This window comes from Phyllobates terribilis, unplaced genomic scaffold (genome assembly GCF_046119375.1).
Source record: "Phyllobates terribilis strain yellow unplaced genomic scaffold, ASM4611937v1 Scaffold_4__5_contigs__length_816908805, whole genome shotgun sequence".
Lineage (NCBI taxonomy): Eukaryota > Metazoa > Chordata > Amphibia > Anura > Dendrobatidae > Phyllobates > Phyllobates terribilis.
This window is the reverse complement of record NW_027362764.1, coordinates 119,069,586-119,096,547: the sequence shown is the minus strand read 5'-3', so window position 1 is coordinate 119,096,547 and position 26,962 is coordinate 119,069,586. Positions and strand designations below refer to the sequence as shown.

General features: G+C 44.2%; 1 protein-coding gene across 4 annotated transcripts in view; it reads left to right on the top strand.

The window, feature by feature from the left end:
• The window catches only part of DPP6 (dipeptidyl peptidase like 6), a 2,068,973-nt gene that overhangs the window by 1,613,437 nt on the left and 428,574 nt on the right, over positions 1-26,962 (top strand). For all 4 annotated transcript variants that reach the window (XM_073677704.1, XM_073677702.1, XM_073677705.1 and 1 more), the window contains one exon: positions 14,466-14,540. In XM_073677704.1, coding sequence (XP_073533805.1) covers positions 14,466-14,540 — 75 coding nt within the window. The remainder of the gene's footprint in view (positions 1-14,465; positions 14,541-26,962) is intronic.

Genomic DNA, 26,962 nt, shown 5'->3' with positions numbered 1-26,962 from the left:
CATTTCTGTGGAAGGCAGGTAGCTCAATCTCCTCCAGGTCATCCACTTAGGGCATCGGCGTTGGCGTTCTTGCAGCCTGCCCGGTACTTGATGGTGAACTGATAGTTTGACAGTCGGGCCATCCAACACTGTTCCATGGCTCCAAACTTGTCTGTCTCTAGATGTGTCAAGGGGTTGTTGTCAGTATAGGCCTTGAACTTAGTGGAGGCTAGGTAGTGCTTGAATCGTTCAGTGATGGCCCAGACCAAGGCCAGGAACTCCAACTTGAAGGAGCTATAGTTTTCTGGATTCCTCTCGGTAGGACGAAGCTTCCTGAGGGCATAGGCAATCACCTTCTCTTTGCCATACTGCTTCTGACTCAAAACAGCTCCTAGTCCCTCTTTGCTGGCATCAGTGTACAGCAGGAAAGGTTGGCTGTAGTCAGGGTAGGCCAGGATTTCTTCGCCAGTCAGGATCTCTTTCATCACTGCAAAGGACTCAGCATGTTCTTTACCCCACTGGAAGGGGGGGTTTGCCTCTGTTGAACTGTCCTACCAGGAGATTTTGCAAAGGCGCTGCCTTCTTGGTGTAGTCCTTTACAAATCTCCGGTAATACCCGACCAGTCCCGACCAGTCCCAGGAACTGACGTACCTCCTTGAGATTCTTCGGTTCTGGCCATTTCTAGATGGCAGTGACCTTCTCCGGGTCTGGTGCTACTCCTTCTGGACTGACGATGTGCCCCAGGTACTGAACCTTCTCTTTGAGCAGGTGGCACTTGGAAGGCTTCAATTTCATCCCATACTGGGACAACGACTCAAGTACCTCCGCCAGGTGCTTCAAATGGTCCTCATACGTCTTGGAGTACACTATCACGTCATCCAGGTATAGCAACACGGTCTCGAAGTTACGGTGTCCCAAACAGCACTCCATCAATCTCTGGAACGTTCCAGGGGCATTGCAGAGTCTGAACGGCATACTGTTGAACTCGCAGAGACCCATCGGGGTATTGAAGGCCGTCTTCTCTCGGTCTTCCTCAGCAACTGCTACTTGCCAGTACCCACTAGTAAGGTCAAGGGTTGAGAAGTAATTTGCAGACCTTAGTGCTGCCAGGGATTCCTCTATGCGGGGCAAAGGGTATGCATCTTTATGTGATATGCGATTTACCTGTCTGTAATCTACACACATCCTCATGCTTCCATCCTTTTTCCTGACCAGGACCAGGGGAGCTGCCCAGGGACTACAGCTATCTCTTATTACCCCTGCTTTCTTCATCTCATGCAACATTTCCTTCGCTTTCTGGTAGTGTGCTGGTGGTATGGGCCTGTAACGTTCTTTGATGGGTGGATGGTCATCTGTGGGTATAAGGTGTTGTACCCCTTTAATCCTCCCAAAATCAAATGGGTGTTTGCTGAACACCTGTTCATATTCCTGCACCACCCTGTGTACACCTTGTTTTTGATGGACAGGAGTGGCGTCAGTCCCAACATGGAGCTGTTGACACCAATACCCCACCTGGGTTTCTGAGTAATTACCCTCCACTGTGTCTGATGAGGTTAAGGACTCTACTGTGTGTATGGCATCATCATTCACAGTATACAATCTGGCAACAGTGGCATACCTTGGCAATTTGACCTCCTCCTCCCCACAATTTAGGAGACATATGGGTACCCTCCCATTATGTACATCCACTACCCCTCTAGCAGTTAAGAGTGTAGGTCTGTGCTCTGAGCTAATGGGCTCCACTACCGGCTGGTAGTTCTGTCCCTTGAGACCTATTGCTGCCCTACACCAAATCAGCATCTCACTCATTGGGGGAATCACAATGGATATTGGGTCTGTCACCCGTACATTACCAATTTCACCACCTGATAGCTTTACCTGTTGCTGGTACAGGAGGGCTCGAATCTCTCTCTGGAGCACCTTCCTCTGCCCTGGTTTGGCAGTGTCAGCAATCTGTTGGAGCAAAAACAACACTTCTCCCAAACAATTACCAACAATATTTGTACCAAGTATCATATACAAATGTGTATCACCAGGGTTAGATTCCACTACAATCAGTCCTTGGTCCTTTAGTTCCGCTCTCCCCACCTTTACTGTCACGTCCTTAACCCCTACTAGGTTAAGAGGAAGGCCGTTAGAGGCATACACAGAGAGGTTCAGGGCTGGTGGCTGGAGTTCATCTACTTACCAGTACCTTTTGTAGAGGACATCAGGTATGATGGTTACCTGTGAGCCGGTGTCCAGTAATGCAGGTGTGGCTATACCGTCCAGCACGATGGACAGGAAAGGCCTTCCTCCTACGAGCCGGTGGTACCAGCTTGATGGGCCTGGTTGATTTACTCCTGGGTGTCGGCCCTCGGCCCCAGGGTTTGCTCATTTAAAGGACAGTTCCGCGCTGTGTGGCCTGCCTTGTGGCAGCGGTAGCAGATGAAGTCTCCTAGAGGGCGACGTTGGTCGTTGGTCCTCCCACGGAGTGGCGTTGTCCTCCTCCGGGGTGGCGTTGTCCTCTTACGGGATGGCGTTGTCTTCCTTCTTCTCCTCATCCAGGGGACATCCTCAGTGCTATCGGCGAAGAGGATCCTTCCTTCCGGCTCGGGCTCCGTCTGTAGCTGCAGGGTGCTCAGGACAGTGGCCAGGGTTATACTTAGCTGGCGCACTTCAGAGCGCAGGCTGTCCAGCTCGCTAGGGGGCACTGTTTGTGTCTTTGTTACAGCCGTTAATGAAGGAGCAGTGGGTGCAACGGGCACTGGGGTGGCCCCACCCTGGTAACGCTGGATAGCAGTCCCTGATGTTTCCAGGGGCTGTAGACCCCTACTAGCCATGTCCTTGAGGGTGTCTAAGGTGGCATCTAGATGATCTAAAGCCCACCACCATACAGTTCTGCTCTCCTCCTGGGACCTCAAACCCCGGATGAATTGTTCTGTCAGCATTTTATTCTCATCTTTTATGCTGGCTGGACTAACCTGTTTCAGGGCCCGCAGGGCTTCCTGCAAGCGCCAGGCGTAGTCCCACCTACTGTCCTCAGGTTTCTGGACACAATGGTAGAACCTCAACCTCATATGAGATCTGTCTCAGTGCGGTTTTCAAACACAGCTTGCAGTCTCTTAAAGATAATGGATACTGATTCCTGGTCTGCGGCTGGCCAGGTTTCGACTTCCCGCTCTGCGGCACCAGTCAATTGTCCCAGCACAACAGCGGCTCTCTGCTTACCAGTCATAGAATACATGTCCAGTACACCGCATATTCTTCTCTTGAACGCAGACAGGGTGTCTGGTTTGCCATCATGCTGGGGAAGCCATTTCACTCCAGGGATATATGGCAGGGCCATGGGTATCAAAGGAGTCGCGAACCCTGCTTGTGGGGCGGCCGCTCCGGCCTGTGCAGCGCCGGGCGCAAGTTGGGCATCAGGAGCGTTAACCGGTGCTCCGGCGGCTTGCTTGTCGTCGGCCATGGTTGCGCCCCCCTAGTAAGCCGTAGCCTACCTTCTTTACTTTTTATCAGGTAGGCCGCAGCTCCGCAGGCGACGGTCTTCTTCCAGGACCTTGCGTCGCTCGCGTCTGACGTCAAAGCGTCGACTGGACTCCTTCCAGGACCTGACGCTTCCTGGTTTGACGTCAAGGGTGGGGCGTGTCTTGGGCTTCACGCGCTTTCACAGTCACGCCTCTTGGGTTCCTGCGGTTACGCCCCTCTTCTTCCCGCGCGACGACAGTAAAATTTCGGATAATGGTGGGAAACCTCGGAAATGGCGGGAAATCTTCACCACAGTAAGTGTTACAGTCTTTTAAGGCGCACAGTACCCGGTGGCAACGGGCACAGAATCCTGTTCGTTGCAACGGGCACGAAATCCTGTTGGTGATGCCAGAAAATGATGCGCCCCCAGAGCCGTGGGGTACTCGGCAGCCGGGCCTATGGATGCCGGTGGGGGATATCACGGTGGCTGGCCCGGTCCATGGCCCAGGGCGGTCAACAAAAAGTGGAATTTTGGGTTTATATGGGGTTTGTAAAGTTCGTGACGCCACCTGTGGAATGCGGCTAAAGGGAGCCGCCGCTGCGGAACAGTTCTCTGAAGCCGATGTTACTGCAGCAGGGATGGTGTGGCTCTCCACAGGAAGAGCTAGCTCCAGGGCAGTGTAGGGAAATGGATGGTGGTACAGGGGAGAGACGGCCAGGACGGTTCAGGGAGAAATGACAGACACTCACACGGGGGTTCGCTTCGGTACCTTTACTGGTATTGTTGCAGGTATGGTCCAGGGTACTCGGTACGAAGGGTGCACTTCTGGACTCTCCCCAGTGAGCGAGTATAGGGCCTCCTGATCCGTTGCTTTCACTTGCTAAGCTTCTGACCTGCCTGGAGCTAGGCCTGGCTTGATTACTGTCTCTCTCTCTTGCACCTGCTGACCTGGTGGAGATCACTCTCCCTGGACGCTGGGGCCTCCGTGACTCCTAACCCTGGTACGGTAGTCAGCGTTGGTCAACCTGGGACTTGCAGTCCTCCAGGTATCCGGTGGTCCCTACTGGGTATAAAGGGACCCGGTAGGCGCGGACCCGGGGTCCAGTGTATAGTTCGGGGTGAGCCTGGTACGCTCCTCTGCCCCCTTGTTACTTCTCCTCTCCTCTCGCCTTCGGCCACACTCAGGGCCCTCACTAGGCTTCAACTCGTGCTGTAGGCCTTGGCTCACCTAAGCACAGCAGCCATCGTGCTGCCTCTTCACTGGTCTAAGTGCCAGCACACTCTCTCCAGCTTAACTCACTGAGAGACTGACTAACTGCCTAGCTCCACCCTCCATATATAGATCCCTAACGGGCTCCCTCTGCTGGTATGAGGTGGTAGGGTGGAGGTGTGTGAATGTGTGAGGGCCTCTTGTGGAGAAGTCCTTCCATGCACCCTTCTGGGTTCTGTGGCACCTGTGCGTAGCAGGGCGCCACAGTTAACAGCAGCAATCGGAGCTCAACTCCAACAGTTGCTGTTAAAGACAGATGCTGGCTATATAACATAGCCGGCATCTATGATATGTAGAGGGTGCTCAGCTTCTTAGTTCCCTCCACACACGATATCCCAAGCACCGACGTACAAGTAAGTCATTTTGCGCTAAAAACTTAAAGCGGATCTGTTACCAGATTTGACAACACAAATGGCATACATTAATAAATCGATAATAACCGCACCCCTGGCCCTGGCTTACACCTGGCTCCAATACAGAGTCAGTGTCAGTCAGGGATGGGGGCATGGTCACAGCCTTTCTCTCTATACTCAGAGCGGTGACTAAATCCGCACAAGCGCTGCCCTGTGGCTGAAACTGGAGCGCTGGCAGGGAGAGTAAAGATAATTTTCTCCCTGCTGCATTTGGCTACGTGCAGGCGCCGGGTGGGTTAGTAATGCTATTAACCTGCAGATTAACTGCAGGTTAATAGCTTTTTTTTCTGGTGACAGATTCCCTTTAAATGAGCTGTTCATTTTCATATAACTTTATTATTTATATAGATTTTTTGTCTTTAACTTTTACTTTTTACTTTACTTTCCTTCCTGTAACAATGTCACATCCCAAACTCACTGCGTTATCTTATCTGACATCCCAATGTGCCTTTCCTTCATGCATTTATCTTTCTACAGCGAGCAGTTTATTTTCTGTCGCCCTGGGACTTGGAATCACTTGTACACTAGACCCAACTCTACCTTCAGAGCAATATTTGTAGTAAAAAAATAAAAAACCTTCTTAGTAATGAAAAAGACAAGACTGAAAAGCAAACAATGAGTCTATGAGGAAAAATATAGAAGAAATACTGATAAAAGTTGCAGGAGGGCATGTGCCTGCCAATAAAGTAAAATCATCTGAAAATAGAAAAGTGCTTCAATAAATTATAACATGCATAATGTATTAATGCCTGGTTTATGTGTTCTGAGGAGAAAGACTCCTTCATCAAAGCCATGTGGTCAAGATGGATAAATCATTGCATTAAATCTGATCTCCATTCTGTGATACTGAGACATCTTTACTCAGCACTGGGCCCGTGGATGTCTCTGAGCAATTTTGTATGAACGCACTTATGCAATGATGAAGTTTTGATATTTTAATTCTGCCTTAAATAATCAAAATGTTCTTCTCCAGTGTTATTCTGATGGAACACTTGAGTTCTTCTATCTTTTCAATCTCTATGTGAATATTATCATACAATACGATAACTATATTTAACCCCTCACTGACCCGGCGAATGTTCACTTTTGCATTTTCATGTTCTCCCTTTCTTAGAAGAGCCATGAATTATTATTATTATTTTTTTTTTAGGTTGTTATAGCCATTTGAGGGCTTGTTTTTAGGCGGGATGAGTTGTAGTTTTGAATGACATCTTTCATGTCACCATTTAATGTAATGGAAAAAAATTCAAAGTGCGGCAATAATTGCAAAATGCATTGTAGAACTCATGCTTTGCAGCGCTGGTGTCCTGGGATCAAATCCCATCAAGGACAACACCTGCAAAGAGTTTGTATATTCTCCCCTTGTTTGCTTGGGTTTCTGAAGGAGAATTTAGATTGTGAGCCCCAATGAGGACTGTGATGATAATGTTTGTAAATCGCTGTGGAATATGATGGCATTATATAAGCAAGGCATAATAAATAATAAAATAAGTGTTTCAGCCAAAAGTGCTTTGTACCATATAACCGTGAATAGTGTGATGGACTCAACCCCTTCACGACATATGACGTACATGTACGTCATATGTCATATCCCTGACAACACCTTTCCCAGCAGATGATGGCTTAGTTAATTAGCCATCATATACCGGTTAAATCCCTCTGTCAATCTCTGACAGCGGCATTTAAAATGCATCATCAGGGGAATGTGTAATTCCATGCACCCATCGGCGCCCCAGTGACGTGATCTCAGGTGCCGATGGGTTGCCCTGGCAGCCAGAGGTCTGCTGAAGACCTCCGTGCTTGTCATAGCGATTCAGCCTGCACCTCATGCACACCTGCAGTATGTACAGCACAAGCAATCAGACGATCAGAGCTTCAAGTCCCCTAAGGGGACTATTAAATACATTAAAAAGTTAAAACAATGTTTTTAAAAATATGAAAAAAAACACAAAAGTTCAAATCACCCACCTTTAGCCTCATTAAAAATAAAACAATTGAAAAACAAAATACACATACTGTACGTGGTATCGCTGCATTTGTAAAAGTCCACCCTATGAAAATCTAAAATAAATTAATTAGATCTGTAAGCGGCGTAACGAGAAAAAAAAATCTAATGTTTTTCTGGCTGTCACAATATTGAAATGAAATGCAATAAGAGGCGATCAAAACATTGTATATACCCCAAAATGGTATCAGTAAAGATGTCAGCTCAGAGTGCAAAATATAAGCCCTCACACAGCAGTATATCTCAAAAATGCAAAGCGTTACGGGTCGTGGAAAATGGCGAACAAGCAAAGGGTTTTTTTTTAGTTTTTTTTTTACAAAAATGGCCATAATCCGCCATTTTAGTATTTTCAATGGCTGCCATCTTTGCCATTTCTTGGGTTCCTCCACTTTCTGTACGTGGGGACTCTTGATCCTGCCGAGTACGCCAAGTTGTAAGGTGCACAGAGCGGCAGTCATGGGCGAGGGGCTGCTGTGTTCCCACACCCTGACACTCTACAAATAAACTGTGTCCTGATACTCCTGTGCTGTGCGTGTGGTGTGTAACACTCTAGTTTTGGTCGCAGGCCTCTGCTGTCTCCGGTTCTTCAATTTTAGGAACAGGCGCACACACATTAGGGGACATCAAATTTGTTTCATAATAAAGAAGTTTTTTTAACTGTCTATTTTCATCATAATGAGACACGTAGTATTGGGCACAAACTTTTCAATTTTCAAAGTCCATAGAACAGCACATTCTTTATGTCCGCTGTTCAATTGCCCTGAGCTATCCCTTCCTGGTCTGGCATCTCTAGCCCTTGGGATACTCTGTACGGCTCTGCAGCTTCCAAGAGTCCCATCCCAACTCCCTTATGCAATTCCTCATCCGACTTCCTCTCCTAGGAAGATATTGAGGCACACTTCTCAGTGCCTCAGCTGGATCATAGGCCCCGTACTTTGCAGGAATGTCTGCTCCGAGTTTATGGCCGATATTGCTGCTGAACAGCTCGTGCTCATCGTGCCCGCACACCTATAACTACTGCTCTCTCTCCATCTAATCTCTCATTCTAACTCTGACTAACTCTAATCAGGAAGTCTTCCTCTTGTTAACTGGCCATTCTACTCCCACACTGGAGCAGCTCCTGAACATATTAACTGTTTCTTAATCTGTACCTCCTGATTCTGTAGTACCCACCACTACACTTTCCCATTCCTTATCTATATCTAATTCTCTAGCTATACCTGTGTCCTATACTTAACACTAGAATTTCCCAATGTTTTATAAATAATGAACATTATACATTCTTCACATTACAATACATTAACTGAGCACCTTAGTGCCTATAAGGTTCTATGCACAATAAAACCACAAAACATTATCTTCAGATTGATAGGTGTATGACCCTCCCTGTCACACCCTTACACCAAAACTCTACCCGAACGTGAACCCAAACCCGAACCCCATAGAATTCAATGGGGACCCGAACTTTGGTGGTATAAAATGCCTGTAAAATTGTCATTGTACGGGATAGGGAGCTGCAAAAGGAAGCAAAATGGGGGTAAGAGCAGGACAATTGCCCTGCAAACAAATTTGGATAGGAAAATTACTTAAAGGGGTTTTCCCAAGAACAAAATTAATTTTAACTCCTTCCGAACCTTAGACATATTCAGTACATTCTGGTTGGGAAGTGCTTTCTGACCTTGGACCTACTGAGTACGTCCAGGCAATTTTGGCGCACAGAGACTGTGCGCGCAATTGCCCCTGGTTGTCAGCTGATTCTGACAGCTGACACCCGGCACTTTAACCCTCTAAATGCTGTGACCGCTAGAGATCATACCATTTAGAAGGCAGGCACAGATAGGAAGCCCCCTCTGCCCTCCGATCACCGCCCCACGACATCATTGCGGGGGCCCGATTGTTTCCATTGTGACCGATTTTGTCATAATGACATCCGGGTCACCAGGCACTAGCAAACTTGTTAGATCATGCTCAGTGCATGATCTAATAAGTTTGTGTGAGGGCAGAACCGACAGTTCTAATGCATTAGAGCTGTGATCAGACTGCTGAAAGTCTAAGTGAGACTAAGTAAAAAAGTTTAAAAAAAAAATAAAAAAAATTGTAAAAATATTGTTTAAAAAAATCACAAATAATACAATTTTTTAAAATATATTGTACCTATAAATAAATATTTTTATGAAAAAAAAAAAAAGTACACATATTTAGTATCTCCATGTCCGGAACGACCCGTCCTATAAAACTGTCCCACCAGTTAACCCCTTCAGTGAACACTGTAAAAAATAAAAATAAGAAAGAAGGCAAAAAAGTATGCTTTATAATCATACCACCAAATAGAAAGTGGAATAAAACACAATCAAAAAGACAAATGTAAATAAAAACGGTATCGCTGAAAATTTCATCTTGTCTTGCAAAAAAACATGCACCATATAGCTCTATCAGCGAAAATATAAAAAAGTTATAGCTCTCAGAATAAAGCTATGGAAAAATAATTATTTTTTCTATAAGATAGTTTTTATTGCATAATTTATTGCAAAATAAAAAAAAAACTATATAAATAGGGTATCGATGTAATCGTACTGACCCGAAGAATAAAGCTGCCTTACTGTTTCTTGTTTACTCTGCCTCCCAAATATTGGAATAGAAAAATAGAAAGCAATCAAAAAATGTCGTGTGCCTGAAAATGATACCAATAAAAACATCAACTTGTCCCGCATAAAACGGGACTCAGCTGAAATATGGAAAAGTTATGGCTCTCAAAACATGGCAATACAAAAAATAGTTTTTGCAATAAAAAGTGTCTTTTAATGTGTGACAGCAGCCAAACATAAAAACCCAATATGCTGTAAATCTGGTATCGCTGTAATCGCACTAACCCGAAGAATAGTCGTTTAATCATTTATACCACACAAGGAATGGCGTAAAAAATAAATAAAACCAATTCTTCATCTGCTGCTGGTTTGTTCATTCTGCCTCCCAAAGAACGCAGTAAGGCTCGGATCACACTTATCCTGCGCTCTGCGCTGAGCGCTAACACTGCGGTTTCTGTGTAAATCTGTGAAAAACGTGATTCAGACGGAACCCCGGAGGAAGATTCCCTGTAATGAGGCACATGGAGGCACTGTGGACACTGTCTGACTTGTGATCTGGCTGTGTCAGTCTTTTTAGTCATGTATAAAAGTGCCGTCGGACACAGTTTTGTGCACCTCTGAAAAGAAGGACAACACTGAACAGAGGCTACACTGAATCCAGAGTAACTCTGTTGCCTCATTATAGTGAATTTAAATGTAAACCCCAATGTAAGTGCTCAGCGTAGGGCGCAGGATAAATGTGATCCCAAACATTATGTAAAATGTTCTCAATAAAATCTTCAACTCAATTCATCAAAAAAAGCAAGTCCCTACTCAGGTACGTCATCTGTCAATGGAAATATATGGGCTTCCACATTACTGGGGCAGCACGGTGGCTCGGTGGTTAGCACTGCAGCCACCATCCCACCAAGGACAACATCTGCAAGGAGTTTGTATGTTCTACCCGTGTTTGCGTGGGTTTCCTCTGGGTTCTCTGTTTTTCTCCCACACTCCTAAAACATACTGATAGGGAATTTAGATTGTGAGCCCCAAATGGGGGCAGCGCCCATAATGCTTGTAAATTGTCTGAATTGTAAAGCGCTGCGGAATATGTATACTGTATAAATAAAAAAGATTATTATTACTGGTAGTACAAAGGCTCTGGAAAAGTGAAATGGTTCCTTGCTCCCCTAAACAAATCCAGCAAATTCTGTGCTGCCAAATCCAAATGCCCCCCTCCCTTCTGAGCCCCAGTGTGCCTAAACCACATTTAGCATCCACATGTTTAGCATTAATGTAGCAATGGTAACCCGTCAAATTTACAGGTGTATGTCTCCAGAAGCACAAGCTGGGCACTACAATGTACTAGTCACTACATTGTACTGGTCATTACAACGGCAGTTTGTAATTTTCACTCAATAACATCCACTGCTGCTTGTTTCTGGAAAACACCCATGGAGTCAAAATCGACACTACAACGGTAGATAAATTACCAAATGGGTATAATTTCCTAAATGGTGTCCAATTTTGTGACCCACCTGTGGTGTCAATATGATCACTGCATCCTTAGATTAATTCATTGAGGTGTAGTTTGTAAAATGAGGTCTCTTATGGGGGGTTCTGCTGCTTTGGCACCTCAGGCGCTCTGCCAATGTGACATGGCACCCTCAAATCAGTCCAACAAAATCTGAACTCCAATATTGCGCTTCTTCCCTTCTGATCTTTGCGCTGTGCCTTAAAAGCAGTTTTTTTACCACATATCGCCTATCGACGTACTCAGGAGAAAATGCACAACAAATTTTGAGTTCCATTTTGTCCTGTTACCCTTGTGACAATAAAAACTTTGGGGCTAAAATAACATTTTTGTGGGAAAAATGTGATTTTTTTTTTATTTTCATGGTTATAAACTTCTGTGATGCACCTGGGGGTTCAAGGTGCTCACCACGCATCTAGATAAGTAGAGGGGTCTAGTTTCCAAAATGGTGTCACTTGTGGGGGGTTTCCACTGTTTAGGCACATCAGGAGCTCTCTAAACGCGACATGTTGTCAGCTAATTATTCCAGCAAATTTTACATTCAAAAAGTCAAATGGTGCTCTTTCTCTTCCGAGTCCTGCCGTGCACCCAGTGGTTTTCCCTCACATTTGGGGTCCATCTTTTCCTGTTGCCCTTGTGAAAATAAAAAAATTGGGTCTAGAGTAAAATTTTTGTGAAAAAAGTTATATGTTAATTTTTTCCTTTCAAAAAGCTTTATTCAGCATCCGAACACTAAAACGGAAATTCGTGAAAGGTCCGTGTTTGGAGTTCAGCACCTATGACTCCCAAACTTTATAGTTTGGGTTCACTCATCCATACTTAGGATAAGTTCTGACGATGAGTATTTAGTGCACTTTTAATGCTACAGATTTTCTGTATTATGTCTTCATCTATTAGATAAATTAGGTTTTTGTCTCCTTGTGGTATGTCATGTTAGAAATTAAACTGCTTTGTTTTGGATATTTCCTGTGCCTTAGCTTTGATAAAACTTTATTGATTCAGTCATGTGTGGAAACATGTATTTTAGCACAATTCCGCTGCACAAATGTTTTAAAAACACATATTCGATTTTACAAGCAGATTTTCCTCATTTCAGTCATGTTTATGGGGTAGATCTCCAAATACAGTAAAATACATATTTACCGCAAGAGACATTGACATGTTGTGGATTTCAAAAACGCACAGGGGGTCATTTTGTGCAATGTTAAAAAAAAAAGCACAATGTGCCTGAGATTTTGCTGCATTTTTTTATTTTTCTGTCAATATGGTCATTTGAGGGCTTGTTTTTTGCTGGACGAGTTGTACTTTTGAACGCCACCATTGATTTTTCTATATAATATACTGGAAAATGGGAAAAGAAATTCCAAGTGCGGTGAAATTGCAAAAAAAGTACAATTCCACAATTCCACAATTGTTTTTTGGGTTTTTTATTTGCCATGTTCATTAAATGCTAAAACTGACCATTTATGATTCTCCAGGCCATTACGAGTTCATAGATACCAAACATGTATAGGTTCCTTTTAATTTAAGTGGTGAAAAAAAATCCCAATTTTGTAAAAAAAAAAAAATGTCTCCCTTTTCCAAGACCCCGTGGCGTCTCCATTTTTTGGGATCTGGGGTGGGGTGAGGGCTTATTTTTTGAGCACCAAGTTGATGTTTTTATTAATAACCTTTTTGAGGTAGATACAATGTTTTAATCGCCTGTTATTGCATTTTACTGCAATGTTGCGGCAACCAAAAAAACATAATTCTGGCTTTTTGATTTTTTGCCTCATTAGGCCATTTACCTATCTGATTAATTATTTTTATATTTTGATAGATCGGGTGTTTTTTGAATGCGGCAATACCAAATATGTGTATTTTTTATTTTTTTATTTTGAATGGGGCAAAAAGGGGGTGATTTGATCTTTATATATATTTTTTTATATTTTTAAAAACACTTTTTCTCACTTTTTACTTGCTTCAATTGTCTCCTTAGGAAACTTGAAGCGGCGATCATCTGATCGCTTGTGCTTCACATAGCAGAACTTCAGCCCTGCTATGTGTAGCAAAATTGCTCATCTGCTATGAGCACCGGCCACGGGGCGGCGCTCATAGCAGATCGGCAATGAAAACCACAGTGTTCTTTTGCAGACTCCAGGATGTCATACAAACCCATCTGCGCCCCGTGATCATGTGACAGGGGTGCTGATGGGCGGAGCTAGTGACGCCCATCCAGTTTGCGCGAGTTAAATGCCACTGTCAGAGATTGACAGCGGAATTTAACTAGCTAAAGCGGGTTGATCGCGATTCCACCTGCGGATGTTAGGGGCACATGACAGCTGATCAGATTAGCTGTCATGTGCCGGAAAATATGCCGGCTCAGTGCCGGAGCCCGCATCAAAGGGTGAGTCAGGACATATGACATTTATATCTCATACGTCGTGAAGGTGTTAAAGCACCACTGCTGCAGTTTTTTTCAATGCTGGAGTGGTTCTTCTAATCTAAGGTCCTTGTCACTAGTCTTATACTTACCTGCCACCGTCTTCACCTTTTATCCAGACTATGTACTGGATTCGCAGCATGGATATGGAAAACACTCTTACAGTATGTTTAGACTGTATCTTTTTTCAGCGGTTGCAAACATCCGTTTTTCAAGCAGAAGATGTTTCACGAATGGCCCATTCTTTCTGCCATTTTTTTCCTGATGTGTTGTAACCTTGAGGGTTTTTGGTTAGCATTTTTTCATTGTTTTCATCTTTTAACTGGTGTTTTTTCTGACTATTTTTTTAAATCCATTAAGCAATTAATAAAATGCTCGCGCTTTTTTTTTAGGTGAAAACACTTACAAAACATTCATATTTTTAGCCTTCCCATTGACTGTTATTAAATAGTATGAAGAAATGCCAGAAGAATTCACGTCACTTTTTCGCCATTTAGCATCTTTGAAAACCTAAAGCCTGAACGTATGAAGAGCAATTCATTTGTCCATAGAAGTGAATAAGACAAATATTTTAAGTGCTTTTGTGAGCACTTTTTTCAGCAATTTTATGAGCAGATCTGCACAAACAGCACCAGAAAAAGATGTAGTGTGAACATACCCAAATAGTGAATAGTGACACATAAGGTGAATATGGGGGTATTTACAGGCTGAGAGTGATAATCAGGCCCGGACTGAGAATTCTTGGTGATACTGATTCATTGTATAACCTGCACAATATGTTTAATGCAGTGAATGATGTAACCATATATTTTTTATTTATTTCTAGGACACTTTCAAGGTCAGCAAATATGAATTGTCTCCAGATATGAAGTACGTTCTCCTCGCATTTAATGTCAAACCGGTAAGTAGAAAGAGTGACATGTTGAGCATGATCTCCTGTGAGACCTTTGGAAAATGCACCATTAGTGAAAAGCCCCTTCTTATTCCATTCTCCCAAGGAATCATCAGATTATTGTATGCAAATATAGAGCACAGCTCCATCTAGCAGCCCAGAGTGAAAACTGCAGTTAAATATTGAGCATTATATATTGTAAACCATTGTATGCAATGTCCATTGTACGGACAGGCACAGACTAGGAAAATGCTCCTTCATCAGATTATCACCAGCATGTTCAGACCACAATTTTCACGAAAAGATTGTTTTTATCATAATCATGCAGTGTAAGTATATCTTTAGGCCATTTAATCACTGAGTTTTTTGAGGCATTGAGCATTTTACTTCTGCTTCTGATTTTTGAAAAATGTCCGATGGGAGAAAAAAGTACATGTCCCTTCTTTGAGGCATCTCCTGATGCAGAAAGCACCAAGCTAGGCCCTATCAGATCAAAAGGATGTAAAAAAAATACCCACTTCAAGAAAAACTAAATTTTTCCAAAATGATTCAGAAAATGAAGAACTCTTCTAAAAACTCATAGCATCTTTAAGATGTACCAACGCTGTACCTAAGATTTAAGATGTACCATGAGGAAAACGCTTCAGGAAAACGCCAGCAGTCGTTCTCCTGACGCATCTTTGCCAGCGTCTTTTCAGTCATATTTGCAGGGTCTCCACTTTGCTCTTTACTTTCAAGTATAGAGCGGGCAGTACCAGCAAAGTCTATGAGAAACCAGAATTCTCTGTTCACACATGTTGCTTTTTCTTTGCTCTGTATTTTCTGCCTTGCTTGCGTTTTTGGAAAATAGAGCATGTCACTTCTTTCAGTGTTTTTTCATCCATAGGAAGTAATAGGCAGTGAAAAAAACACTGAAAAAACAAATCAAAAAATGCAGCTAAATTTTTTTCAGTGTTTTTTCAGCGTTTTTGATGGCAAAATATGGGTTCTATTTTATGATTAACTATCTTGTCTTGGTCACTGAGATGGTTGTTTGTATTGTGAGAGTTTAATTAAATAAGTGATGTGTACAGAGACACATTAGCTGAACTATGTGTGAGATTGAACAATACATGTGGCCCAGTGAGGTGTGAAATTGAATAATGCACCTGCAAACAAAATGACAGACTCCATAGTGTGAAAGCAAATAGTGTCATACAAACTCAATGCATTGCCAGTGTCTAAACTATTCCTGAACAATTCACCTCCCCCACTATGCCAAAAATAGAATGAGATTTTTTTTCACAAAACTTTATATACATGAATGAATAGAGACAGAAGGATAGAGAAAAAAACGCATAAAAAATACTGAAAAGACGCAGCTGTTTTCCTGCCAGAGAAAAGTTGTCAGCAGATTTGCAGCAGATTTAGCTGCAGAAAAAAACACAACTTGTGTGAACATAGCCTAAAGCAGTTGATATAGGTGACATAAGACAGAAACGTGGACACAATGTTATTTTCATATTACTGTGTATTATGTTCATTTTATAGTATTTAGCACTTTTGTGCGCTTTTTCACGCAGATTCCAGGCATAATCTGTCTGAAAAAGAAGTTGTGTGCAAATACCCAAAGAAGGACCTTTCCTGAAGAGGTTTCCTGTAGAAAACTAATAGGTTTATCTAATCAGTAAATCTCTGTGTGCACATAGCCTTAGTAACACCAGCAATCAGCTGATAATGTAAGAAGAAGTGTTGTTCTGATTAATGTTTCACCTGCAAATGTAATATGTGGAGCCCATTGAAATGAATTTGTGGCCATAGTTGTATCTGCCATATGCTTTTCTTTTAATTTGGAAAACTCCTTTAACGGCTCTATGCTCTGGCTAAGGGCTCGTGCACACAACAGTTTACATTGGATGAATGCTATCCATTGTTTTGACGGACAGCACTTGTACCTATGTTATTATATGGGGCTGTGCACATGTCCGATATTTTACTCGGACTGAGTGGTCAGAGGAAAAAATCTTTGACATGTCCAATTTTGATCTGAGTGCCAGATCAAAATCGGCAATGCGAGCCTACGGTTCCGTGGAAAACATCGGACCACACTCGGCTGATTTTCAGGGACTGACTGATTGGAGAAGGTGGAAAAACATTTTTTTTTCTCTCCACCTCTGAGAAAAATAGATGCCACTCTGATCAGAGTCAGATAATCGGACAGTTTTTTTCGGATGGAGAGAAAACGGTTGAGTTTGCCTAGTGTGATAGGGTCACTGGCGATGTATGTGAGGAGAGGTATGTTTCACAAAGGTTGCTATCTTCTGTTATGTGAAACCCAGAAGTTTCTCTCAAGCATGTTATGTGCTGAGGGGTTAATCGGCCATGTTATGGGTTGTTTTTTTTGTGAGTAGGTGTGAGATGGGAGGGATGCCTACTCACCATATCTCCACCTTAAGGATGTGGTTGGGGAAGTTAAATGTCCAGCTACTGTTTTTTTCTCTGTTGTGTGTTTGGAGACAAGGAAGTCTCCAGTCTGTGAGTGTGGAGGCCTGAGAGCTCAACAGAAGTGTTTTAGGTGCACTTTTTATGTTATCTTTTTGTTTCTCGTTATTCCGGAAAGGCCGTGTTTATTTTGTTGAACTCTGCATTGGTTTATGCTGTGTCCTAATAAACCAGCAGAAGATTAACACAAGAAGCGTTCCTGTGTCTACCTCTGTGAAAGCCAAGTGAGTCGCATTACCACAGATGGTGTTTTGAATGCGGGCAAAGTTCCAGGAACACGTGTAGCTGCTACAGAGAAAATTATATGTCCTGGGTAAAGGCCGCCAGCCAGCGAGAGATGTCCGGCAGCATGGAGGAGCTGATCAAGCAGCTGGTCCAAAGCCAACAGCAGCAGCACCAGAAGCAGCTCCAGTAGCAGAAGAGAGCAGAAGCAGCAGCAAGCCCAGCAGTAAACAACCAAGTTGTTGCTACAGCAGATTCAACTGCAGCAGCAAATGCAGCAGCACCAGCAAGACCAGCAGCAGCATATGCAGCTTCTAGTGTGCGCCATTCAGGGCAGACTGACCAACCCACCCCCAGATCCAGCTGATGACTCATGGGTTTGGAAGATGGTAAGATGGGCGATGCAGAAGATGACCCCGGGGGATGTTGTGGAAGCATTTTTGATGGTTTTTGAGAGGGTAGCTCATTGGGAGAGACTTCTGTCAGAGCAGTGGGCAGAGGTGCTGGCACCATATTTGACAGTTGAACCCCAAAAGGCGTATTATGACTTTGCATTGCAGGATGCCAAGGTATATGCCAAATTAAATACTGAAATCTTGGCATGCCTGGGAGTGACTATGGGGGTTAGAGCCCAACGAGTCCACCACTGGGTGTATACCGGTAACAAACGCCCTAGTTCGCAGATGTTTGACTTGCTGCATCTAGTCCAGAAGTGGTTGCAGCCAGAGTCTTCCACTCCTACCCAGATGATTGAGCGTGTGGTGATTGACAGATTCATCCACTCCCTTCCCAGGACGGTACAGATTTCCTCGGTTGGCCTAGTAGAGGTACCAGGTTATCGAGAAATCCCTTGTGAAGCTGGACATCACCACTTCACCATACTGGAATACCCAAAGCGGGGTGCACTCACCAAATAGGGGGTCTAGAGTCACAAGCAGGGGGCATTCCAATCCCACTGAGGGTCCTGCAAAGGCTGTTGTTAAGTACATGGTTTGTTGGCGGTGTCACAATCCTGGACACATAGCTGCCCAATGTCATGTGTCCCCTGAACTGATGGACTGCAACATAAGGCAGCGTTGTGCCTATTACGCCTATCCGGCCTATAGTGTGTACTGTCAACCCGGCGAGGGGCTGCAGGCATGTGCCGTATCAATCAATGGGGTCATGGTACTTGGACTGTTGGACTTGAGAAGTCTGGTGACCCTGATCAATGCTACACTTCCCAACCAGTTGATCCCTGCCAAGTCCGTGGGCATTAGCTGTATACATGGAGATAGCAAGGACTACCCTGTGGCCAGAGTAACCGTGGGAACAGACTGTGGTGCCCAGTCCCATGAGGTCGGGGTAGTCTTGATACATCCGGTCATATTTAGGCGAGACTTTTCCTTGTTCTGGTATTTGTAGCAAAAGGGGGTCGTACAGAGTGTTTCAGACAAAAGCTATATCCCATGAGAAGAAACTCCATCAAATCAAAGGTTGATGAGTTTTCCCTGTGTGTCCTTGTCGGGGACGAGACGGTGACCGAGGAGCCCAACCTCTCTGGGTTGGAAGTGTCCGGAGAGAAGTTTGTGATGGCTCAAGTTAGGGACCTTACCTTAAAGGGGGCATTTAACAATGTTACCATCTGTAATGGGGTTACCATCTGACACCAGATACCCAAACTTTGAAGTTAATGGGGAGTAATTGTATCGGGTAACCAAACTCAGGGCAAGTGAGATAGTGGAGCAGCTGTTGGTTCCAGGACCCTACCGGCAGAGAGTTTTAGACATGGCCCATTCGCATGTTTTGGGGGGCATCTGGGAGTAGAAAAAACTTAGGAGACAATAATACAGAGGTTTTATTGGCCCAGATGCTACTGAGAGATCCTAAATTAATGTAGGTCCTGCCCCATCTGCCAGATAACCGCTCCCTCTTCTCACTTCTGCAGTCCCCTAGTCCCGTTACCTGTGATAGAGGTCCCATTTGAGAGAATTGCCATGTACCTAGTAGATCCCTTATTTAAATCGGCACAGGGGCAGCAATACATCCTAGTGGTCATTAACTATGCGACCCGGTACCCAGAAGCGGTATCACTAAGGAACTCTTCAGCTAAGAGTATAGCCTGGGAACTTGTCCATATTTTTGCCAGGATGGGCCTGCCAAAGGAGATCTTGACGGACCAGGGAACCCCCTTTATGAGCAAAGTGATGAAGGAGCTGTGTAAGGTCCTCCTGATTGCCCAGCTGCGAACTCCAGTCTACCATCCGCAGACAAAAAGCCTAGTACAGCATTTCAACAAGACCTTAAAGGCCATGCTCAGAAAGGTCATTGAGAAGGACAGTCGAGACTGGGACTATCTGCTTCTGTTTCTGCCCTTCTCTATTTGAAAAGTTCCTCAAGCCTCCACTGGCTTCTCTCCGTTCGAGTTCCTGTATGGTTGACATTCGCAAGGGCTCCTAGACATTGCAAAGACAACCTGGGAAGCCGAGGTCACGCCCCACTGGAGCATGATATGCCCAGTTGCAGGAAAGAATATTAAAAGTGATGCCTATCGTGCAGGCACATCTCCTCCAGGCGCAGGCAAGGGTGTATACCCGGTCGCTGAGGCTGAAGCAGTTCCAGCCTGGTGACCGCATGCTGGTGCTTATCACCACCGTTGAGAGCAAGTTACTAGCCAAGTGGCAAGGCCCATACGAGGTGGTGGAAAAACTGGGCAGGGTTAACTACAGCCTGGCTTAACTAGAGCCAGGACGAAGAAAGTCTCACCAACTATACCACATGAACTTGCTCAAGCTGTGGCGAGATCGGGAATCACTGAAAGGTCTTTGCCTTGGAGTCCATCCTGAAGCCAAAGTGGAAGATGTCACAATTTGCAGAGGCTCTATCGCTGGCCCAGAAGCAGCAGTGTCGAGAACTGCTGCAGCGGAACCGTGACCGATGGGGAGTGACAGTTTTGCAATTACTACAGAAGGCTGAATGAAGTGTCCAAATCTTACATGTACCCGATGCCCCATGTCGATGAACTCATTGAGAGGCTTGGACCTGCAAGGTACATTACCACCCTGAAATGACGAAGGGCTCCTGGCAGATCCTAATGTCCCAGAGTGCCAAGGAGAAGATGGCCTTCTCGACACCTGATGGGTGTTTTCAATACATCAGAATGCCTTTTGGACTGCAGGGGGGGCTAAAGCCAGCTTCCAGATGGCCATGGATCAGATCCTAACTTTGCAATAGAAGTATGCCACAGCCTACCTCAATGACATTGTGGTCTTTAGCCCAGACTGAGGTAGTCATTTACCAAAGGTACAGGCGATTCTGGATGCTCTGAGAAAAGCAGGGTTTACTATAAATCCCAAAAATGTGCATAAGGAAGGAAGAGCAAAGTACTTAGGCTATATCATCTGGAGAGACTAAATCAAACCACAAGTAAACAAGGTCGAGGCAATACTGAAGTGGCCGCAACCGCTTTCCAAGAAGCAGGTGAAGGCGTTTATTGGAATTGTAGTATATTACGGGTGGATTATTCCATATTTCGCTATAATTGCCGCACCACGGACGGATTTCCTCAAAAGGCACCAAATCGATGATGGCCAAATGGACTGCTGACACAGTGAGGACATTCCAAGAGATGAAGTTGGCTCAGTGTAAACATCCGGTCCTGGTCGCACTGGATTTCAGCACAAAATTCATGGCTCAGACGGATGTTTTGGAAGTTGAGTTGGGAGCCGTGCTGTTTTAAGAGATAAATGAGGAGGAACATCTCATCCTGTATCTGAGCTGGAAGCTTTCTTCCTGTGAGAAAAATTATGCCATTGTTGAGTGCTTAGCCATAAAATGAGCCTTGGATACTGTGAAGTATTACCTACTAGGCCGTAGGTTTAAACTGGTGTCAGACCATGCGCCCCTGAGATGGTTAAGCCAAAAGAAGGGTAACAATGCCCAGGCGACTAGATGGTTCTTAGGCATTCCACGTAGAGCATAGACCCGGAAAGTTACATGGTGACGCTCATGCCCCTTCCAGACTTTCCTGTTTGCTATCTGAAGATGTATGTGAGGGGAGATATGTGTCACGAAGGTTGCTATCTTTTGTGATGTGAAACCCAGAAGTTTATCTCCAGCATGTTATGTGCTGAAGGGTTAATCGGCCATGTTATGGGTTGGGTTTTTTGTGAGTATGTGTGAGATGGGTGTGGTTGGGGAATTTAAATGTTCAGCTACTGAGTTTTTTTCTCTGTTGTGTGTTTGGAGCCATGGAAGTCCCCAGTCTGTGCATGTGGAGGCCTGAGCTCTACACAGAAGTGTTTGGGTGCACTTTGGTGTTGTGCCCTGAGCGGGCGGAACCCTGCTGGCCTATGGACTTTGCTACACATTATCTTTTTGTGTCTCATTATGCCAGAAAGACCTTGTTTATTTTGGTGAACCCTGCCTCTGTGAGAGCCAAGTGAGTCGCATTACCACACTAGCCTAATAGAGAGGGGGTTAATCTGTGATGTCCATATGTCCTAATAATAAATATGTACACTGAACAAAAGTGCTGAGCTAAACTTTTGGAATTGCTTTATGCTGTAACTACTGAAGTAATTGAAACACAGAGGTATAGAAGAGATCATGGGTTTTGCATAAAGGTGTCATGAGAAGTTGGTAAAGGCAGATCTGTCATTGAATAATGGTTTGTTTTCTTGTTTTCGAATGTGACCGCTCCTGCCATCAGTATCCGCTAAAGGAATAAAAATTTAGTTTTTTTGTTATTTTTTTTCCCTAGATATATAAATGATTTATTGCTCCAGATAGCACATAACTGGAATTGTCCCAAAATTATTTTAAATCTGCATTAAATAAGCAAAGAACAAGAGCTAAAGCGTATTTTTGAATGGAGTACAGAACCTGATTTTTTTAATCCTTTCTCATTAGAGCAGTTATTTGTTTTTGCACTTTAGTTTTTTCCTCCTCTTTTTCTGACAGCCAAAAGTTTTTAAAGGGAACCTGTCACAAGACAAATCGCTATTAACTTGCAAATATGGTGTTAATCTGCAGGTTCATAGCATTATTAACCTGCCTGGTGCCAGCACTTAGCCAAATGCAGATGGGAAAAAATTAACTTTATTCCCACCGACAGCATTCAGACTTTAGTCACAAGGGAGGCGCCGGCCCGGGTTCAGTCACCATATGGGCGGCTGTAACTGTGCCCCCGGCCCAGACTGACTGCTGCAGACCAGTGTCAGTCAGGGCTGGGGGCGCAATTACAGCCGCTGCTCTGTATACTCAGAGCAGTGACTGAACCCATGCTGGCCCTGCCCCCGTGACTTAAACTCGAACACTGTCGGAGGGAATAAAGTTAATTTTTGGCCAAGTGTGGGCTCCGGGCAGGTTAGTAACGCTATTAACCTGCAGATTAACCACATATCTGTAGGTTAATAACATTTCTTCTGGTAACAGGATCCCTTTAATGTTCCGTCAACACAGCCATATGAGGGCTTGTTTTTGGGAGAAGAGTTGTAGTTTTAGTGACACAATCAATTTACCATTAAATGTACTGAAAAACAAGAAAAAAGTTTTAAAAAACTTAACTCTCCATTGTTATTTTGGGGATTTGTTTGTACAACTTTCAATGTACAGTAAAAATGACCGTGAAACATAATTCTGCACGTCAGTTCTATTAGGCTATGTTCCCATGATGAGCTTTTAGTGAGTTTTTGATGTTGCAGAATTTCTGTACCATTTCTGCATCCATGATGTAAGATAGGTTACTTGCATTTTTTCAAAAAGCCGCCGGGCAGAAGTACTTACTTGCCGAGCTTGGCCATCTACTTGTTACTGCACATCCGCATCCTATTCATATCAATAGACCAGCCTGTCTCTGGTGTCTCCAGGGATTTCTCTTCTGGAACCAGGGCAGCAATGAATTCAGAGGACACAAAGTTCATAACGATAACTGGAACTTTACTTGATAACTGGCAGTATTTACAATATTTACAGGCAGATATAATGGATAAGGCCCAACAGGTTGTCATCTTTCCTACAGGTACTTGATACAACTTCAGCCCTGGTTCCCAATTTAGGTGAAGCATCTGTGTTGCTCTGTTCTCTAGCCCTAGAGAATCTTTCTCACCAGTGACAGTATATTCGGATCTTAGTTCTCTCCACATACTAGCCTTGAGCCCCATCTTCTTCTGCAAGCCTGCAGACAGAATAAGCCTCTAGGTCCCCGATATCTCTTTTAAGGTTCCCAGGCTGGCTAAGGGGACTCTTGTGGAGTGATTCTCCTGTTTGATTATCCACTGTCTGGGATACTAGGCCCACATCTACCCTAGCAGCCAGAAATAGAGCATGTCAGTTTTCTGAGGTACTATACACTACTGAACATTTCACTTCCTGTACTAAACATTAACACTGGGTTCCCCCTCCCTCTACTGGGCTGACTGTCACAGTTAACCCCTTACCAGGGAATATGCTTTTAACCCCTTTTTAGTGCCAGAGGGAAACTACTTCCTTCACCACTACTACACAGTAATACCAAATATGTTTTTTTCCTCTCCGGAGTGAGAAAATAATGTGGTGGTGGATGAAATGAAATTGTAGGATTTTTATTTTTTCATATTTAAAAGAAAACATACAGTAGATTTAAGATTTTTTTTACAACTTTTTTAGACCCCTTAGAGGATTTAATCTTGTGTTTATTTGATTGCTTGCATAATACTCACTGCAATACTCTAGTATTGCAGTAAATGTTGAAATTAACAAAGACCACAGAATACAAAGATGGCAGTCACAAGGGCCTTCAGTAGGTCTCTGATTGCCATACTAATTCATCAGTACCTCAAAATTGCACTTCATGGTGATGGGAGACTCAACAGCAATGCAATATGTACAGCTCCATTTTTGCGCTTTCACTTTTTCCTCCCTTTATTTCCAGAGCCATAAGTTTTTATGTGTCTGTCAACATAGCTGTATAAGGGCTTATTTTTTGCAGGACGAGTTGTACTTTTGAATGACACAATTCATTTTATCATATGATACACTGGAAAGCAGGACAAAAATTCCAAGAGCATTCAAAATTGCAAAAAAAGTGCAATTCCACAATTGCTTTTTGGGTTCTTTATTTATCATGTTCAATTCCCTATATGGTAAAACTGATCTGACACTATGATTCTCTAGGTCAGTATGAGTATGCAGATACCAAATATGTATGAGTTTTTTTTATTTATATGGTGAAAAGAAATTTGAAAATTTGAAAGAAAAAAAAAAGACCCATAGCATTTTCATTTTTCGGGATACAGGATTTTGTGAGGGCTAATTCTTTGCTGAAGTTTTTATTGATGCCATTTTGGAGTAGATATAATGTTTTGATCCCCTCTTATTGACGCGCCCGTTGGGCCGTGGGGTACTCGGCAGCTGGGCCTCCGATTGCCGGGGGATATCACGGTGGCTGGCCCGGTCCGTGACCCAGGGCGGTCAGTAAAAAGGGGATATTTTTATATGGGATTTTGGGAATTGTGTTTGTGACGCCACCTGTGGATTGCAGCTAAGGGGTGCCGCCGCTGCGGAGCAGTCCTCTGGAGCTGGTGTTACTGCAGCAGGGGTGGTGTGGCTCTCCACTGGTAGAGCTTAGCTCCAGGGCAATGTAAGGTAGATGGTGGTTGCGCTGGGCGTTGTAGTGCAGTGAGAGAAAGTTGGCGTAGACGAAATAATTGGACAGAGGCGGTGCGGTGCAGTCATCCGTGTCTTTACTCACAGTTCTTTAGGTCCTCAGGGTGCACTGTCAGCTTACAGCCTCCCGCGTCGCGTTGCGTTCACCAGGCTGGAGTTTAGTTTTTCCTCAGGTGATTTGGGAATGCCTGGCAGAACCCCACTTTCCTGTGTTCCTCTCTAGACCGACTTCACACGGGGTCTTTCTCCCTCCTGCTCTGTGCTGCCCACTCTCAATCCGGCTCGGGTACTCTGAAGTCCCTCCTGTACGTCGGAGTTCACAGACCTGCTTGACCCTCACGGGGATTAGAATGCGACTTACGATCCCTCTGTCTTCTGACAGATTAGGGGCGTACGGGTGCCGTCCTGCACGCGCCGTACTCCCTAGGATCACTTCTTAGAATGGAGCCTACTCCCTGCTCCCCTCCTGGGCCTCCAGACTTGGCCCTACTTGTGGAGCAGAGCTCCTAATGAGACTCTGCTCCCGGACTGTTCTTCTGAACTGTTCCGAGCTGTTCTTCTGAACTGCTCTCCTCTACTCATCTGAACTGCCACCCTAAGATAGCTTCCCTTTATAAACTCCTACCAAAGTGCTCCCTCTAACTACTTCCTCCTCCCACACCAACTACTGGTTCTCCCTACCTTTGGGTTCCCCCCACTCCAGCCAGGGTCAGGGCTCAGCAGGAACATACATTGCGTCTTGCCCTTCCAGCTGGCCTGGAGCAGTGTAGTGTTGGATGCAGGTGTTTGAGGTTCCAGGCAGCACTCCCTCCTTACCTGAGAGAAGGAAACACCACACCTCTGGGTGGGGTGCAGTACCTCTGTGGCGACTGAACACTCAGGGGTGCCACATTATTGCATTGTGTTTGCAGCAGCCAAAAAACTTAATTCTGGCATTTTTATTTTTTTCTCCTTACACTGTTTACCAATCGGATTAATTTAGTTTATATTTTGATAGATGGGACATTTCTGAACGCAGAGATACCAAATATGTGAATTTTTTTAAATTGTGTTATTTTTAATGGGGCAAAAGAGGGGTGACTTGAACTTTTGTGCTTTTTTTTTCTCATTTTTAAAAACTTCGGAGACTTGAAGCTGCAATCGCTTGTGCTATATGTAGAAAAGATCACAATCTCCTATGAACGTCAGCCACGGGCCGGAGTTCAAAGGAGGATTGTAATGACAGGCACAGGGTCATTAGCAGACCCCAGCTGTCATGACAACCAATCGGTGCCCTCCAATCATGTGACAGGGGTGCTGATGGGCAGGATGTATGACACACTTTCAGCCTACAATTGTTAAATCCCGCTGTCACAGATTAAGTGATTAACAGTTGCGGGTGGAACATCGCTCCCCCTTGGCTTTTAAAGGCACATGATGGCTAATTAAATCAGTCATCATGTGCAGGGAAAGATGTGGTGTCGGTGAGCGAGCCCACATCAAAGGCAGTGACACGACCTTTGACGTAAATATATGTCAAAGTTCGTGAAGGATTTAAAGTGAAATTGCCTGATAATTGTAAAAAAGCATCATATTACTGCTCTCATCCCCCAAAATTAGTTCAAACAGTTTTTTGGTGCACATACTAGTCTAATACCCAGGAACTGTCTCTATTCTGAAGCTCTATAGCTTTCTATCTATTCTTTTTGGACGAGCGGCTTCTTGTCATTAGAGTTCTACCAGCACCATAGGTTCAGGAACTACTTTTCTCTCACTTCCCAGCATCCATTGCTTCTTTGTTAAGCAAATTCAGTGCCTTGAACTGGAAGCCAACTTCTCAGTTATGACTGTATACAGTTTGACAGACCAGAGCAGGAGCAGAGAGCTATAGACCCACCACTTCTTCCTGTACTCAGTCTCTGCTTCCCTGCTGCTACAGGTAGTTTAAGATGTAAATTTTCTCCTTGTGGAGAGTGACAAGTTGGCGTAACAAGACTTACAGGCCATGCAATGCACCTCTGGGAATTCAGATATGCAAATATACTCTTTAGAGAGGAAGAGAAAGGGAACTCTAGTTCCACCTATTGGATGTATCAATCCTAATGTTCAGTATCGACCCTTTA